This window comes from Trichosurus vulpecula, chromosome 4 (genome assembly GCF_011100635.1).
Source record: "Trichosurus vulpecula isolate mTriVul1 chromosome 4, mTriVul1.pri, whole genome shotgun sequence".
NCBI lineage: Eukaryota > Metazoa > Chordata > Mammalia > Diprotodontia > Phalangeridae > Trichosurus > Trichosurus vulpecula.
In genome coordinates, this window is record NC_050576.1 from 78,400,002 (window position 1) to 78,418,253 (window position 18,252).

At 37.9% G+C, this 18,252-nt stretch overlaps 1 protein-coding gene across 1 annotated transcript in view; it reads left to right on the forward strand.

The window, feature by feature from the left end:
- LAMC1 (laminin subunit gamma 1) overlaps nt 1-18,252 on the forward strand; it is a 148,446-nt gene that overhangs the window by 94,730 nt on the left and 35,464 nt on the right. Inside the window, exons 4-13 of the mRNA XM_036753929.1 lie at nt 1,856-2,022; nt 7,136-7,324; nt 10,938-11,055; nt 12,489-12,587; nt 12,676-12,812; nt 13,127-13,249; nt 13,346-13,535; nt 13,869-13,981; nt 16,486-16,707; nt 16,833-17,021. Of these exons, the coding sequence (XP_036609824.1) occupies nt 1,856-2,022; nt 7,136-7,324; nt 10,938-11,055; nt 12,489-12,587; nt 12,676-12,812; nt 13,127-13,249; nt 13,346-13,535; nt 13,869-13,981; nt 16,486-16,707; nt 16,833-17,021 (1,547 nt within the window). The remainder of the gene's footprint in view (nt 1-1,855; nt 2,023-7,135; nt 7,325-10,937; nt 11,056-12,488; nt 12,588-12,675; nt 12,813-13,126; nt 13,250-13,345; nt 13,536-13,868; nt 13,982-16,485; nt 16,708-16,832; nt 17,022-18,252) is intronic.

Genomic DNA, 18,252 nt, shown 5'->3' on the forward strand with positions numbered 1-18,252 from the left:
TTTGAGGATGAGGGAGGCATGGTCCTGTGTTTTGGCAGTAGGGAAGCAACCAGTGGACAGGGAGACATTGAAGGTGAGTTAGAGAGTGAGGATGACAGGGGGAAGCAATTTATTGTGGAAGACTGGATGGAATGGGGTTACTTGTGCTTGTAGAGGGGTTTGCCTTGGCAAGAAAGGCCACCACTTCATGTGAGATAGGAGTGAAGGAGGCAATAGAGGGGGAAGGAATCTGAGAGATTGCTGAGGGTTCTGTGAGAAGAGTAGGAGACAAGATGAAGCTCATGGTAAATGCCCTCAGTTTTTTCAGTGAAATAAGAGGCAAGGTTCTCAGCTGAGAGTGGGAGAAGGAGATACATAAGAGACTTTAGAGGGGATGAAAAGGTTTAGAAAAGTCACGGTGATGACAGTGCATTGATTAAAGCAGTATAAAAGTTGCATTGCTACAGTGAGAGTCCAGTTGAAATTATATAATATATTTGTTATGGACCTCTTCAATTCTGTTTTGCAATTTTCTCCAGCTTCATTACATAAAAACAGCAGATGGTGAAATTATTCCAAAGCTGAGGCTTAGCAGGATAAGATCAGCACTAGGATAAGGGTGCAAGGGCCTGAGAGAAGAGGCCGGTGTGAAGTTGAACTGCTTCATTCTCGAAGGGATCAAGCTAGAGAGGGAAAGAGAGTCTAACAATGTAGTGGTGATGGCCCCTGGAAAAGAACTGAGGGGTAGAGGGATTGGAGGTTGTGGTGAGGGCAAAGAATAGACTTTGAGCTTACAAGGTACAGGGAGTGGTGAAATTACCATAGATTGAGATCAGAAGGAAATTTCAGTCTTCCTGAACGTAGAAGTGGTGGCTTGTGGGTGATGGCAAGATCAAGGGTATTATCATGGCTGACCAGAGTTGATGTGAGGTAGAGGAATAGGTCATGGGAATTGAATGATGAGGAATTTAAAGGAAGGATCAGTATTTTTGTTGGTGAATTTGTGAGGAAAGGAGAGTGTCATTGGAGGCTGCTAGATTATAGCTCCCAGAGCTTTGATTGGGTGGTTACTGAGCAATGATATTAGTGGTCCAGGGAAGAAGTTTAGCAAGAGAAGAGCAATGATAGGACAAGGGGACAAGGACAAGAAGTAGGACTGAAATGGTGAAGTATTGGATTGGGCTGAAGTTTGAGAGAGAGGAAAGGGAGATCAGAGCAGGGGGTAATGGTTTGAGAAAGTCTGAGCGGTGAAGGAAATAGATATAGGATATGGAAATAGGAAGAGAGGCAGAAGGGTTTGCTTTATTCACTTTATGTTGTCCTTTGTGCATGAAGATGCTTCTGCTGGCTGACATGCTTTGAGGTGTTTTTTCATTGTTAATGTCAGGCTTCACCATCTTTGACCTACTTTTCTTTTTACCCACCTCTCAGTGAGGTGGCTGACTAATGTTAAGGTTGCTATCGTGACTTGTTTTCTTTTTCTTTGTAAAGATCATTGATTTATTAAAAATGAACCTTGTAGTTCTGCTTATAGGAAGATAGTAGTAGTTAATATAGCTTAAAATAAATGCTACAGCCTATGAACTATCTCTAAAATCCTTTGGGTAAGTAGTTAACAGCGTGAGTCTTTTGTTCATAGTCCTATCAGGTAAAGATTTAAACATTAGAAAAGGTACTAGCAATTACCACTTATATAATCAGTTGTGGTTTTGGCTGTCATAAACTATCTCTGCTCAGAACTTTTACTTTATCCCTGGTCTAGAAAGCTCTGAAATTCTCTTCAGTTTTGTTCTGTCTTTACAACCTCACTGTCCACAAACATCATTCTTTGGAACTCTTTGGGAGTTATATTTTATTAGTTTACTTCTCTCTGCAGGTGTAAATGCAATGGACACGCAAGTGAGTGTGTGAAGAACAACTTTGATAAATTGGTATGTAATTGCAAGCACAATACCTATGGAGTGGACTGTGAAAAGTGTCTTCCTTTCTTTAATGACCGGCCATGGAGGAGAGCAACTGCAGAGAGTGCCAGCGAATGTCTGCGTATGTACTCTGCATGTGACACCTACTAATTAATCTATAAGTTGTCTTTAGAATCCCTAGTGGAGAAAAAAGGAGCATCTAAATTTCTTCACTTTATATTTTTGTTAAGAGAAAAATTCAGAAAGAACAATTTTTCATTTGAAAATTGAGAGAGTCTTAAAGGCATGTTAGGATATTATAGACACAAATGAAGAAGTCAGCTATATACAAATGTATAAATCTCTGTGTTTTATGATAATATTTTGATGGGCATGCCTACAAAATGGGACTTGAGCCGTAAGAATTCAAAATTTGATTAGGTTCCTACGTTATCCCTATCTTACCTTTCCTCTTGGGAAACCAAAGCAAGGTAGATCAAGAGAGATCATTGCCCATCTAGAAGAATATCTATGTTTATAGTATATTAACCCAATGAGGGTTTGAGCATAAAGCTACCAAATATCTGTGTATGAAAAAAAAGCAAGTTAAATGGTTCTCCATCAGCTCTTCTTGTTCTGAGAATGCTTTGAATGCTTTTGTATATAGTGGTATATTAGCCATTATGCAAATAACTATCTATCCTTAATTTATAGCTAGGTAGCTGCCTAGTGAGATAACATACCTCCAGATTGTTCTGTCTTAAAACACTGCTTTTACTGTATGGCGTCTCCCTCCTTTAAAAAAAATACGTAATTTGACATATGCTACATTTGAGACTTCTACTTTATGTAGAAGGAAGTCACACAAGGCCTTAACTACATTATTCCCTGGTTCACAAGTGATTGTAAACTTACAAGGTACTAACCAAATGTTGAAAACTCTAGGGATATTTGCCATTATGAACAGAGATAATTTATCCTATAAGCTAAAGCATCTGGCAAGTGTAAGGCAAAATTTCTGGACTTCGTTCTTTCAAACTTAAAACAAACAGCCTGTGATCATTATGGAGATTACAGCTTGATATTTTGGTATGCAGCATTTCTAAATGGTAGAAAGCTGTCTTTTAATTGGGAAGTATATCATGAGGGAGAAAGAATAGAGATAGAGAGTTGGTGCTAAGCATACCCCCAGGAGTGCAAAGAGAACCCATCTTGTTGGCAGATTTTTCTCCTTTATAATAATTTGTTTGGCAAAATGCTTGTTCTAAAGAAAACTTGAGCATAGGGATATTTTAGTAAATGACCTACATTGACATTTGCTAACTTGAAATACTTTTTTTTTATTTTTAGGATAAGGTAAATTTAGGTTATCAAAAGACAATAAATGGCTTTAAAAATCTTTTTATTCCATCCTGATTTCCTATGAAATAGATTTTAATGGTATCTTTATTTTAATTAATGCACAGTACTTCATATAAATATTTCATGCTAGCTAAAATAAATATAGCATTAAAATAGGTTTCTATAGGAAAAAGCAAAGCATTTCACAACAGTATGTCATCTCACTCTCACAATAACCCTTTGATCATCCCCTTTCACTGATTTTTAGGGTATTGAGGCTCAGTGAAATTAAATGAGTTACCCATGGTCCCATAGTTAGAACCTAACCCTCTTTCCATTACTCTATACTGCCTATAACTTTATGTTTTGTTATGTCATCTTATATTGCAGTTATCCCTGCGATGTTACTTTTTAAAGAGAAGGAAAAGTGATCATCATTCGTAATTTACATGAGAGGAGATATGGGGGCCAAACAAGAACAAAATCCTGGCCTTTCTGACTTTAACTTTGTTATCATTTTAACAATAACAATGTTAAATTGCCCTACCTATTTCATGAACTATTCGATATAAACATATAATTTTGAGACAGAGGTACAATTCCATATAGTCATAAGAATTCAACTGTTTGAATGACTTCATAGATCAAGCAGCAACTCCTCAGCCTCTTAGAGTTATATGAATGTCAGGCTCCTTGGCATGGTGATGTCAGAAGGTGGCAGGGACAGTATGAATAGATTTTAGTTTACCTGGGAAGAAATAGAGAAAAAAAGTAATTTTCCATTATTCTTTCTGAAGAGAATTGTTTTATCTATCTCTAAAGAGGGAAAAAGTATGAAACCATATAGGCACAGTTTGCCAGGGAGTGAAATAGGAAACAACTTATATAAACCCTGAAAGAAGTCATATTTGTATTCCATGTTCTTTTTGAGTTCTTCTTTCTCTCTTGGCAAGAAATTATGATTTAAAAAGTAATATATACCTAATTTGCAGCTAAAGTAATTGAAAGAGAACTATAAAGCTCTAAATCTGCTTGGCCTCAGAGGGTGGAACCTAGGCCCAATGGGTAAAAGTTTAAGGGAGGTAAATTTCAACTTAATATAAGGGAGAATTTCATAGGAATTAGAGCTGTCCAAAAATGAAGTTGTGAGTTTACCATCACTGGAGGTATTCAGGCAGAGACCATGGTCGAAACCATGCATGACCATGTTTTGGATGTTCTAGAGGGAATGCTTCTGGTAGAAGACTTTTATGATGGTCCCTTTTTACTTTTTGAGATTCATATTCTTACTTAATTACTGTTTCTGTTGAACTCTAGAGCAGAATTATTCCTCTTCTACATCCTTCCTTTCTTTTGACAAGGTTTATAGAATCAAATGATTTAGAGCAGGGTTGTCCAAAATGCGGCCCTTGGGCCGCATGCAGCTGGCATTGCGATTTATATGGCTGGCCTACAAGTATAGAAATTTACATAAATGTTTTATTAAAGAGCGAGCTACCACAGAGCTCTCACTAAAATGGCAGATCAAAATAAATTGTCTATTGTTTCAATAAAACCCCATGTTTGGACAGCCCTGATTTAGCTGAGCTCATCTTTGTCTCATTAATGTCCTCTTAAATAGTTGCCATACTTTTAAAAAAAGTTAAGCAGGCTTTTTAATTGCAAACAACCAGTAAGTCTTATTGTTAAGACCTGGACAAAAGTAAAGTGAAGTCTTGAAACACAGAGAAGAGCACAGTAAGAAAAAGTACACAGGGCAATTCCACTTATAAGTCAGCTGACTCTAATCTAGTATTTTATCCTACTATGCAAATATTCTTGAGGTAATTTGCCTCTTTTTGGGGGGGGGGGGTGCGGATTACGACTTAGATTGCCCTTCCACAAAAACCAGAACATATATTTGCCAAGCTGTTCCTGACAAGTGACTTTTGATACTCACCTACCATTGAAAGTGCCTCCCACACAATCCCACAGCTTCGTAACTTCTAGCCTTGGCATTGACTCTGGTGCTTTCCTCTGTTTGCATCCATCAATTCAGGATTCTGCTGTAGTACTGTCAGGATGTTGAGGCAAGAGAGAGAACTTTCCTAACTACCTGAATGGGACTACAGCCCCTTTTCAGCACTTGAGGGGACATGGGCCTAGAATAAAGTGTGGAGAACTAGACTGCCTCGAGTTTCAGGCCATTGAAGCCCTTTGGGAGGAAATATGGGTAGTGGGAATTGATGATAAGGAAAAGAAGCTGTAAAAGTATGTAAATGTCTTGTGTGGTTAATGATCTAAGTTTTCTAAGTCCTCAGGAAATATCTTGAAATGTTAGCTGTAGGAAGAAGGGAAGGGGGGGTGGGGTGGGGGAATAGAAGAGATTTTGTATGCTTATTTGAAATAAAAAATTAACTGATTTAACTAAAAAATAATATATATGTTTATGCATGTCTTTGCAAGGGAGGTGGGAAGAAATTCTTATCTATGACAGTGTTTTGTCCTTTTATAAAAAGGTCTCTGTTTCTCCCCAATGAATATATAATTATTTACTTGTTGAGAATTATTTGCTCTTTCTCAAGAAACTTTCTTGATTTAAACATAACTCAAAGATCTATGGTTTGTTGATGCCCTCCTTTGACATAGATCACAATTCTTCTGTGACTTGGTGAATGGTTTTTAAAACTGTGCTGTGACTGAAAAATTTATCACTGTAATCAATCTAACTAGGGTGGTCTTCAGATAATAAGTATATAATCTAGTACTGGGCCGTTGTTTAAAACTCACCTATCGTGGTGGCACCTACCATTTTACTGGTTTAACCTTTAAAAACCCAGGGTCACCCCACTCTATAGATGCAATATTAGACTAGGCCTTTCACAGGTATAATAGAGTAAAATAATTTTATTCAACTCCATCAAATGTAGTGTTTCTTATACTAATGCTTACATAAGAATGTAAAACAACTTTGCTGAGTCCCCAGTAAATTATGTGGCTTGCTATGTAGTGTGACAGTCAACATTAGTGGACATTATAACTACAGTGGCATTAAGGATCCCTGAGTCATGATGGTTCCAAATTGCCACAGAGAGGTCTGCCTCCCTTCTTTATTTTTTAGAGACCTTTAAAACTATTGTGGGGCATGTGAGCAAAATGAATTCCCTTCAGCTTTGGGCCTTCAGCCTCTGTGTATTTGCAGAGTGTCTTCATTGTTTTTTACTCCTCAGGAATAATACTGAATCCTGAAAATTTGGCGATAAAACCAGACTTTTCCAAAATAAGTCAGTATTTGTGAGGATAAGAAGAGTCAGAATTCTTAGCTTCCCATGACTAAGAAGCTCTAGGTATCATTTGAACTTTACCTTTTTGCCTATTCTGGACTCCAGAGACACTTATCTTAGCTTTGTATTATTGAATTACCTCATTTGGGACACAACTTGATAAGATTTAAGATTGAGGTTCATGTCCTTTGACATTGATTCATGTTTCTTGGTGCCTGAAATATTTTTAAGGTAAAATCTTAGCTTTGTATGTGTAGCATCTTGTGCTGTGGTCACGGACCAAGAGATATGTATTTGGCTTTTAATTTGAATGTGAATATCTACTAGATTTTAAAACTTCCTCATTATAGGAGCTCCTAATATTTTATGGCAGTGCTAATACTGTTTTGGAACATAATTAAGCCTTGGTAGTTTGGCAGCATAGTGATTTGAAACCTTCTATGAAAATGCCTTTATAATCTGGTTGATGCATCCTAATATAGTGAATCATAAATTAATTATTCTCATTCTAACACCACAGGTTTAGAAGCAGGCTCTATAGAAATGTGTCAGAAAGAGTATTGGAGGGAAGGAATCACCTGTTTTCACATTTCTTTGATTGTCCTTTTTAAAGGACAGGCATTTGGTTAACTTTGATGGTTTGTTCTACAGCTTGTAACTGCAATGGAAGATCACAAGAATGTTACTTTGACCCTGAACTGTACCGTTCTACAGGCCATGGTGGCCACTGTACCAACTGCCAGGGTAATACTGATGGTGCCAATTGTGAAAGGTGTCGGGAAAATTTCTATCGCCTTGGGAATGAGGAAGCATGCCTGCCATGCCATTGTAGCCCTGTTGGTAAGTAAGAGGATAAGGCCTTCTGCCAGAACAAGGTTTCCCTTAGCTGCACTTTTACTGTTTAAAGCCAGATTTAAAAATCTGTACACACCTCACAGGTAAGGGTTTGGTTACCAGGGCATCCTAGCAAATAAAGGTAGAATCTATACGTTTTCATTTTAAATGATATGGGATTCCTCCTGTCCTTATTCGTGTTGAACTTTAATATACTTTTCTGGTATATTTTAAAAGTATATGGGTTTGCTCGAATAATAGTTTTGTAAATAATTATAAATAGAATCAGAGACTATTTGAACTTTGAAAGATAATTGTTTTGTGAGCTTTATTTGTTAATTATTTTATTTGGGCTAATCACTTTATATATAAAATTTAAGTGCTTCTATGTGTTGTTGTGTCTCAGAAATTACCCCACACTTTTTTAAGAGCTCTACCTCTTCATGTATATGACTTTCACTTTAGTCATTCCTTGAGGCCTGTGTGTCCCTATAGGAGTCATGGACTTTTGTGATCTCATACAGTTAAATGATCAGTGACAATGTTCATTATATAAAAGTCTGATTTGTGACTGTTCTCTAAGATTGGTAAGTGAATACTATTATAGATCTGGAAGATGAAGGTGATATCTAATCTCAAATTTACCTATAAAACACATAGATTTCGGTGGAGCCAAGATGGCGGCTGGAAAGCAGGGACTTGTGTGAGCTCCCTGCCAAGTCCGTCCAAAAACCTATTAAAAAAAGGCTCTGAACAAATTCTAGAACTGCAGAACCCACAAAATAGCAGAGGGAAGCAGGGCTCCAGCCCAGGACAGCCTGGATGGTCGCTGGGTGAGGTCTGTTGCACACGGAGCTGGGAGCAAAGGGGAGTGGAACCCAGTGTGGGTGGTGGCAGGACCAACCAGACCGGGAGCTGCGCAGAACAGGCCCTAGCACCCTGAATCAGTGAGCTGTGGTAGTTACCAGACTTCTCAACCCACAAACACCAAAGACAACATTGAAGGTTAGTGGGAAAAGCTCCAGGGAATGAAAGGAGTTCTGGTTCAGCCACTGCCCCGGGGCCGCAGAGGTGGTGCAGCTACAGAACTACAGCTGCAGTTGCTTCTGGCCCTAGGCCCACCTGGTGGGAGGAATTAAGTGGCACATCAGAGCAGGAATGCAGAGCCTACTTAAGATCTGAGTCAGGTCCAGGTTGGCAGTTCTTGGGGAAGGAGGAGTGCTGGTGTGGCAGAGCTGCCTGTATAGAAGTAACTCTGAAAACAATAGCACAGCCCCTTAAGCTTGGAACAAAGTACTCTTTGCAAGCAGTCATACCCTGCTGAAAAGCTCAAGGGTCAAGTAAGTTGGCTGGGAACATGGCCAGGCAGCAAAAACAGACTCAGATTCAGTCTCAGACTTTGGAATCTTTCTTTGGTGACAAAGAAGACCAAAACATAGAGCCAGAAAAAGTCAACAAAGTCAACGAGCCTACATCAAAAGCCTCCAAGAAAAACATGAACTGGTCTCAGGCCATGGAAGAGCTCAAAAAGGATTTGGAAAAGCAAGTTAGAGAAGTAGAGGAAAAATTGGAAAGAGAAATGAGAATGATGTGAGAAAACCATGAAAAACAAGTCAATGACTTGCTAAAGGAGACCCAAAAAAATACTGAAGAAAACAACACCTTAAAAAATAGACTAACCCAAATGGCAAAAGAGCTCCAAAAAGCCAATGAGGAGAAGAAGAATGCCTTGAAAGGCATAATTACCCAAATGGAAAAGGAGGTCCAAAAGAGCACTGAAGAAAATACTACCTTAAAAATTAGATTGAAGCAAGTGGAAGCTAGTGACTTTATGAGAAATCAAGATATTATAAAACAGAACCAAAGGAATGAAAAAGTGGAAGACAATGTCAAATATCTCATTGGAAAAACCACTGACCTGGAGAATAGATCCAGGAGAGATAATTTAAAAATTATTGGACTACCTGAAAGCTATGATCACAAAAAGAGCCTAGATATCATCTTTCAAGAAATTATCAAAGAGAATGGCCCTGATATTCTAGAGCCAGAGGGTAAAATAGAAATTGAAAGAATCCACAGATCGCCTCCTCAAATAGATCCCCAAAAGAAAACTCCTAGGAATGTTGTTGCCAAATTCTAGAGCTCCCAGATCAAGGAGAAAATACTGTAGGCAGCCAGAAGGAAACAATTTGAGTATTGTGGAAACATAATCAGGATAATACAAGATCTAACAGCTTCTACATTAAGGGATTGAAGGGCTTGGAATATGATATTCTGGAGGTCAAAGGAGTTAGGATTAAAACCAAGAATCACCTACCCAGCAAAACTGAGTATCATGCTCCAAGGCAAAATATGGATTTTCAATAAAATAGAGGAGTTTCAGGCTTTCTCAGTGAAAAGACCAGAGCTGAATAGAAAATCTGACTTTCAAACACAAGAATCAAGAGAAGCATGAAAAGGTAAACAAGAAAAAGAAATCACAAGGGACTTACTAAGGTTGAACTGTTTTGTTTACATTCCTACATGGAAAGATGATGTGTATGATTCATGAGACCTCAATATTAGGGTAGCTGGAGGGAATATACATACATATATATAGGGAACAGGGTGAGTTGAATATGAAGGGATGATATCTAAAGAAAATAAATTAAGGGATGAGAGAGGAATATATTGAGAGAGGGAGAAAAGGAGAGATAGAATGGGGTAAATTATCTAGCATAAAAGTGGCAAGAAGAAGCAGTTCTGTAGGAAGGGAAGAGGGGGCAGGTGAGGGGGAATGAGTAAATCTTGCTCTCATCTGATTTGACTTGAGGAGGGAATACCATACACACTCAATTGGGTATCTTACCCCACAGGAAAGAAGGAGGAAGAAGATAAAAAAGGGGGGATGATAGAACGGAGGGCAGATAGTGGGGAGGAGGAGGTAATCAAAAACATTTGAAAAGGGACAGGGTCAAGGGAGAAAATTCAGTAAAGGGAGATTGGTTAGGAAGGAGCAAAATATAGTTAGTCTTTCACAACATGAATATTGTGGAAGGGTTTTACATAATGTTAACGCATGTGACCTATGTTGAATTGCTTGCCTTCTTAGGGAGGGTGGGTGGGAAGGGAAGAGGGGAGAGAATTTGGAACTCAGTGTTTTGAAAACAGATGTTCAAAAACAAAAAGAAAAGTTTTTGCGTGCAACTAGGAAATAATGGGGCGTAGAAATTTATCTTGCCTTACAAGAAAGGAAGAGAAAAGGGGATGGGGGGGAGTGGGGTGACAGAAGGGACGGCTAACTGGGGAATGGGGCAACCAGAATATACGCCATCTTGTAGTTGGCGGGAGGGTTGAAATAGGGAGAAAATTCATAATTCAAACTCTTGTGAAAATAAATGCTGGAAACTAAATATATTAAATAAATAAAAAAAACAGATTTCAGGTTAGTCCTGGTTTTGAAATTGGTATTTGATGCATCTGTAGCCATCAAAAAGTTAAATACAATCAATTTTCAGAAATAGCTTCTGTTCAGCCAGTTCTGTGGGAGTTTATCTGACGCTTTATTTCACTGCTGCCTTTTATGATATGTTCTCTGATGAACAACAGAGCATTATAAAATTGATCTTTCTCTACCCAGGCTCTCTCAGTACACAGTGTGATAATTATGGACGATGTAGCTGTAAGCCAGGTGTGATGGGTGACAAATGTGATCAGTGCCAGCCTGGATTCCACTCTCTTACTGAGGCAGGATGCAGGTGAGGAATTTGAAATATTAAGTATATAGGTAGGAAGGAAATGTATTTCTTTATCAGTGTCTCTTGTTTTTACATCACCTCTGTTTCCCTAGCCAGAAAGTATCCCTTGCAACAAAGAATAAAAAAGGATGAGAAAAAAGCAGTTAAGGAAAACCAGTCAACACATCAACTGAATCTGACAGTGTATGCAGTGTTCCACACCCCTCTTTGCCCACCCTTCTCGCCAAAGAAAGAAGGAAGGCTCATTTTTTCGTGTTTTCTTTGGGGGCCCAGCTTGATCCATTATTAAAATTGCTCATAATTCATTTTCAGTTTTTTGGGCAGTCTTAGCATCATCCCTGTAGTTATCACGTATATTGTTCTCCTGGTTCTGTTTAGTGCACTCTGCATCATTTCATGTACTGCTCATCTCATACTTCTCTGTAGTCTTCATATTTATTGTTTCTTATGGCACAGTAATTTTCCATTGGAGGGAATACATTTCTACTATAGTTTTTTGTTTTTTTTTTACCATTTATATAGTGCTTACTTTATGGCAGGCCCTTTATAATTATTATCTCCTTTGGTCCTCACAACAAACCTCAGATGTAGATGCTGTAATTATCCCCATTTTACAGATGAGGAAACTGAGGGAAACAGATTAAATGACTTTCCCCGGTTCACACAGCTACTACATGTCCAAGGTCACATTTGAACTCAGATCTTTCCTTTCCATTGTACCACACAGCTGCTAGTTCACAGTTTGGTCACTTTATACCTCATATACTCCAATATATGAAAGCCCTCTCCTCTCAATTGTTGGCTGAATTCTGGCTTCCTGATACTAAGTGGTGCCAAGTCAGGAGAAGGTTAGGTTGGAAACAGTATAGTGTTATTATGTTAGTCTTTTAAATGGAATATCTCCTAAGTACAACTCAGAATGCATTTCAAAACTAAATGTGTATGTGGGGGCAATTAGGTGGCACAGTGAGTAGAGCACCGGCCCTGGAGTCAGGAGGACCTGAGTTCAAATCTGACCTCAGACACTTGACACATGTACTAGCTGTGTGACCTTGGGCAAGTCACTTAATCCCAACTGCCCTGCAAGAAAAGCAAAAAATAAAATAAATGTGTGTGTGTGTGTGTGTGTGTGTGCGCGCACCCCCCCACATACATATGTAAATGTATATATATGTGTGTGTGTGTGTGTGTGTGTGTGTATACACACATACATATACGTTTGATTTTGAAATGCATTCTGGGTAGATAGGGATCTATTCTATCTCTCCATGTATCTACTGATGTTTTCTAGATTCATTGAATTATCTATACCCTTATTCATTAACTTGTATAATTAAAGGTGACTTTGTTTCAGAGTAAGGTTTTGTTCCCCAATTATACTTGAGATCTGTATGTTTCTTAAATGAATTTTTATCTTCTTTTCTGTTCAATAGGCCATGTTCTTGCAACCCTGCTGGAAGTACAGATGAATGTAATGTTGAAACTGGGCGTTGTGTTTGTAAAGACAATGTGGAAGGATTCAGCTGTGAGAGGTAGCTAATCCTTGTTGCAGCTACACTGTATTTTTCCTCATGACTTCCCAACCTGTAAATAACTAATTCTTTTTCCACTTACCTGTAGGTGCAAGCCTGGATTTTTTCACTTGGAGTCATCCAATCCTCGAGGCTGTACTCCTTGCTTCTGTTTTGGGCATTCTTCTGTCTGTACAAATGCAGAAGGATACAGCGTCCACTCTATAACTTCCACTTTCCAGATAGGTAATTTGGGTCTTTCCATATCAGAACAGCTAAGACTATGCTTTGGCTATTAAAAGGAGTACTCATAGTGGCTTTCTGAGACTTGATGCATTTTGGTGGTAGAAGCAGCCTACCATGAGTGTGTGTTTTCCTTGGTTAGCTTTTTTATTTAATGGGGAAAACCATGACTAAGAAGTTCTTAGGCTTTAATGGCAAGTATAAATCATACATTAAATAGATGAAAGTATAACACAAGAAATGTAGCATGGTCAGCTACAGTTTTAACATAGTATTACAACTACACAAGCACTTTTCTTTTCGTTCTCTGTTTCCAGGTGATGAAGGATGGCGTGCTGAACAGCGGGATGGCTCTGAGGCTTCACTCCAGTGGTCTTCTGAGAGCCAGGAGGTATCTGTGATCTCAGATAGTTACTTTCCCATATACTTCATTGCACCTGGTAAGTAAGACTAGAATGGCATTTATTTGGTACTTTTATATATATCCATATTTCTGCTTTATTGCATATCTTTGGTATATTGTTTCTGTATTTCAGACAAATTTTTAGGTAACCACCTGTTGAGTTATGGTCAGAATCTCACTTTCTCCTTTCGAGTGGAAAGGCGGGATACACGACTCTCTGCAGAAGATCTGGTTCTTGAAGGAGCTGGTCTTAGAGTATCTGTTCCCTTAATTGCTCAGGGCAACTCCTATCCAAGTGAGACCACTGTGAAATACGTTTTTAGGTAAGGTGACAGCCAGATGAGGGCATCACATCCATTTTTCCTTTTGGGAAAGAGTCGAAGGGAGTGAGGAGAAGGGGAGCTGATTACTATGACTTGTAGAGCTTCTCTTGAGTGGTGTATGTGTTTACTTAATGTACCTGCTGTGAAAGGATGGTTTCCTATTGTTCACCTTGGCCAGTGATTGTGTCAGACTAACTAAAAGCTCTGTGACAAAGATTTTTTTTTTGCATTTGTGCATTTAGCACACTGTGTTGGTAGTAGAATGAACAAAGAATGCATTATGAGCTTCCAGAAACCATGAGTACGGAAGCTAATATGAACTTTTTCCCATAGACTTCATGAAGCAACGGATTATCCCTGGAGACCTACTCTTACTCCTTTTGAATTTCAAAAACTACTAAATAACTTAACTTCTATCAAGATTCGTGGGACATACAGTGAGAGAAGTAAGTTATAGAACAATGTGGAAGGCTCTGAGGGGTGGCAATGAAGTTATCGTTACACACTAAAGTAGTATGTAAGTCTTCTTGCTCTAGAGTGATCATAATGTTTTGTGATAATAGTACAAAAATAGATACTCTAGTGCTCTTTATATTTTATTTTCAAGTAGGTAAAGCCTTCCCTTTGCTTAGCAAATCCATTTTTCCCCACTGATAACATACACGTTAGTTTGGTGCTAAATGGAATTAGCACTGTTTATAAATTCTGTGAGTTTTTAATATTAAAGTTCAGCATTCAAGCAAAATATATATTGCATAAAGCTTAAAAATGCCCATTTTTGCTTGATCCTTATATGTCAGGACATCTGTACCAATTTTTACAGAAACTCTTCTGATGAAGATTGCACACATACGTCACCATCCCCAGTACTTTAGAAGTTTACTTAAATTAGTTGCTTTGACCAAGATAACTCATCACCTAGTATCCCGTTTTCTGGTGAAGAGCTTACCTAGCTAAATTTTAGCAGAACTATTTCCCATCTTGCTTTTAAGATCACACTCAAAGAAAACCTTTGCTTCAAGACATAAAATAAATCTCACCTTTTACCTACAGTATTTGATATTATTTTTTTGGTTTGAATTTTTTTAATGAAAATCTTTTCATCTGGAAATGTAATAAATCTTAGAGAAAATGTTTTTTAAAAACAAAAAAGGCTAGAATAACATAAGTTAGCTCACAAACGCTTTACTTATTAAATCAGTATTTATTATGTACGTACTATATGCTGGGCATTGTGGTATAGCCACTTTGGAAATTGCAGATATGGGGTGCAAACTCTATCCTGAAGGAATTTTTTTTATTCAATTGGCAAGACAAGATACAAACATATGACAAATTAGATGACAGTAAAATATTTAAATAATAGTTTGAGACCTTGGCTTTGCCTAGATTTCACTTCCTTCTTTCCTCTGACACATAAGAATCCTTCTCTTTAAGACACAGCTCAGTTACCATCTTCTATATGAAACTCTTTCTGATGTCTCTCCCATGTGTGCTTTCCCTCCCAAACTACTTGCTGTTTAACTATTTTGTGCATGTTTATATTTATTCATTTTATACTTATGCATGTACTTGTCTCCTCCATTAGAATGTTAGCACCTTGTGAGTAGGAATTGCTTCATTCTTTTTACTTGTATCTGTTGTGCCTGGCAAACAGTAGATGCTTTAACAAGTACTTGTTGATTGATTTGTCATAAGGCACTGCATGATTAACTGCCAGATTAATTATTCCTAACTCATCCTCATTGACATTTTGCTGAATTCGACACTGCCATATTATTCTGACATGATCTGCTCTTACTGAATCTATACTGGCTTATAACGATTGCTACTTTTCCCTCTGGATAATCACAAACCATCCTTTTAGTCCTGTATTCCCAGAATTTTGCTAGAAATAAAAGTTAATAATTTTAAGAATCTATTTTTCCCTCTTCGGAAAATCATGGCCTTCACCCACCTTCCGTCCTGTGAGACCTAATCTTTGTGATTTTGGAGGGCTCACTGACAGTAGTAGTTACTAGCATCCTGGGATATTTGGTTTGTGCAGGTGCAACCCTAAGATTTCATATAGTACTTTATGCTTCATTTGTTACATACTGGTCTTTACTATCATTGTAGTCTTACAGAGGAGGTTGTCTCAGAAGCCAAGAGAGGAGAGAGTATCAGGAATGATAAGCAGGGTCACATATTCATGGCAGAGCAACCAGGAAGGTTGGAGAGAGAGAAAAACCCATCCTAATGGAGCATCATGATTAGTACCATTTTCTCCAAATTAACAATGATGTCCCACGTGTCTCTGTCATGTGCCCCTCAAAATACTGATTCTTTTCAACTTTGTTTACATTGTATACTTTTTATTTCACAGATGCAATGGGAACTAATGTTTAAAGTTATATAGCAAAGTCGTTGGTAGACTAAAACCAGAAAAAATATAATTTTTAATTGCCAAGTCTTCTAACAGTTATTTTAATCATAAGATGATGTAAATAGAGTGGTATTCAATATATAGTCCTTCATTTCTTCTAGGAAAGTTTTTGAAAATTGTATCTCATAAGTTTGGAAAGCATGATGAGTATTTCTTGTGTAGGAAACAATTTGAAAATTTATCTCATAGGTGTAGAAAGTATGAGTATTTTTTTGTGTAGTACACTGACGTTTTCCATAGAAGTAGAGTAATAGTGTTCTATGTGGCCTTTTCTTGAGCTATCATGTGAGTGAACTGAATGATTTGTACTAACTAAAATCCCTAAAGAGATAAGGTAATGATTAATTTTTTCATTCCTGACCATTCCTTTGCTTTTTTGCTTTCCACCATTTTTGGAAGACATAACTGACTGAATTATCTGTTAGAGTAAAAGTTAGATCTCTACAAGATCTATAGTGAAATGAAAACTCAGTGTCTCCTAAAGAATGTTTATTGCTTGCATTATCCTTCTACATCTGTACATAGGTGCTGGATATTTGGATGATGTCACTTTGGCGAGTGCCCAACGTGGACCTGGGGTCCCTGCAGTTTGGGTAGAGTCCTGTACCTGCCCTGTGGGATATGGAGGGCAGTTTTGTCAACTGTGTGTCTCAGGATACAAAAGGGAAACCCCTAGTCTTGGACCTTACAGTCCCTGTGTGCTTTGTACCTGCAATGGACATAGTGAGACCTGTGACCCTGAGACAGGTAAGAATGTGATCTGGTTCAGCTACAAGGTGTGAACTTTTTTTTTTTTTAAGGGAGAAGAAAGAGTGAGAACTTTGATTTACTATGTGTATCTATTTATTCCTTTTGTTTTCTGCCTTTAATAGGTGTTTGTAACTGCAGAGATAACACGGCTGGTCCACATTGTGAAAAGTGTGCTGATGGCTACTATGGAGATTCAACAGATGGTACTTCCTCTGATTGTCAGCCTTGTCCATGCCCAGGAGGCTCCAGTTGTGCTGTTGTGCCCAAGACAAAGGAGGTGGTATGCACCAATTGTCCTACTGGCACCACTGGTAATTCTATATTTCCATCTGCCTTCACTGAAATTGTTTCCAGATGAATCTATCTGGAAGTATTTTTGTTTAAAATATTTTATTTGTCCTGTTTTAAATATTTTAGTTTTAAATATCTTAGTTGTATAGGAGTATTATAGCAGTTTTTAGCTCTATTAGGTAAATGCCAAATGAGGTGAGGAGGGCAAGGCTTGATCGTTGTTTCCGTTGTTATACTGAGGGCTCCATATTTGGTGGTAGCTTTGAAAATGCTTGGCACTTTCTCCAGAATTATATACTTTTACAGTACTTTAGGACTCATTGCATTAGCTTTGTGTTAGGAATATCAAAGTGGGAAAGGCCCTAATCTCAGATATTTCTATGATCTTTAGATGTGTGTGTGTGTGTGTGTGTGTGTGTGTGTGTGTGTGAGAGAGAGAGAGAGAGAGAGACAGAGAGAGAGAGATTGAGAGAGAGAGAGAGAGTGAGTGAGTGGTGGGACTTCTGTAATTATCTGCTTCATTTCTTAAGGTGATTTTGGTTTCTGCATTAGTGGAGAAGTTCTCTAGCAATGTTCTTAGACTCTAGACCAGGGGTGGGAAACCTGCAGCCTTGAGGCCACATGTGGCCTTCTAGGTCCTCAGGTGTGGCCTTTGATTGAGTTCAAGTTTTATTCTGGGGATTTGTTCTGTGAAGTTTGGACTCAGTCAGGGATACTTGAAGACCTAGGGGCCACATTTTGCCTAGAGACTGCAGATTCCCCACCCCTGCTCTAGACTTTTGACTCCCTCTAAGCTATTTTTGTGTTTGATACAATCTTGTTTACTATAGATGGAAATTCAGTGAAAAGAACAGGAATACAGATACAGAATTATTTGATTACCCATCACTTGAGTCTTGGCTCTCACAGAAATCATTTGATGATCTTAAAGTACATTTATAGAAAATATTAAAAATGAAACATTATAGAAAATTATAAATTTCTGATTTCCCTCTTGTTCTAAATGTTAAATAATGCTTCTGCCCAAAGAAGGCTCATGTAATATCTAGCTAAGAAAAAAATATATTAGGAATATAAAGTATATATGTTGATTCTTTAGTATAGCTTACAATATTACGTTGACATTTTATTCATTCTGTAGCTTAGCTTTATTCTAACATTTGAAGTGATTAAATATTTGAGCTTTATTTATCAGTTATGAAGCGATTATATTTTTGAAATAACAGGAACTAATAAGCTTTGGGAAAAGCT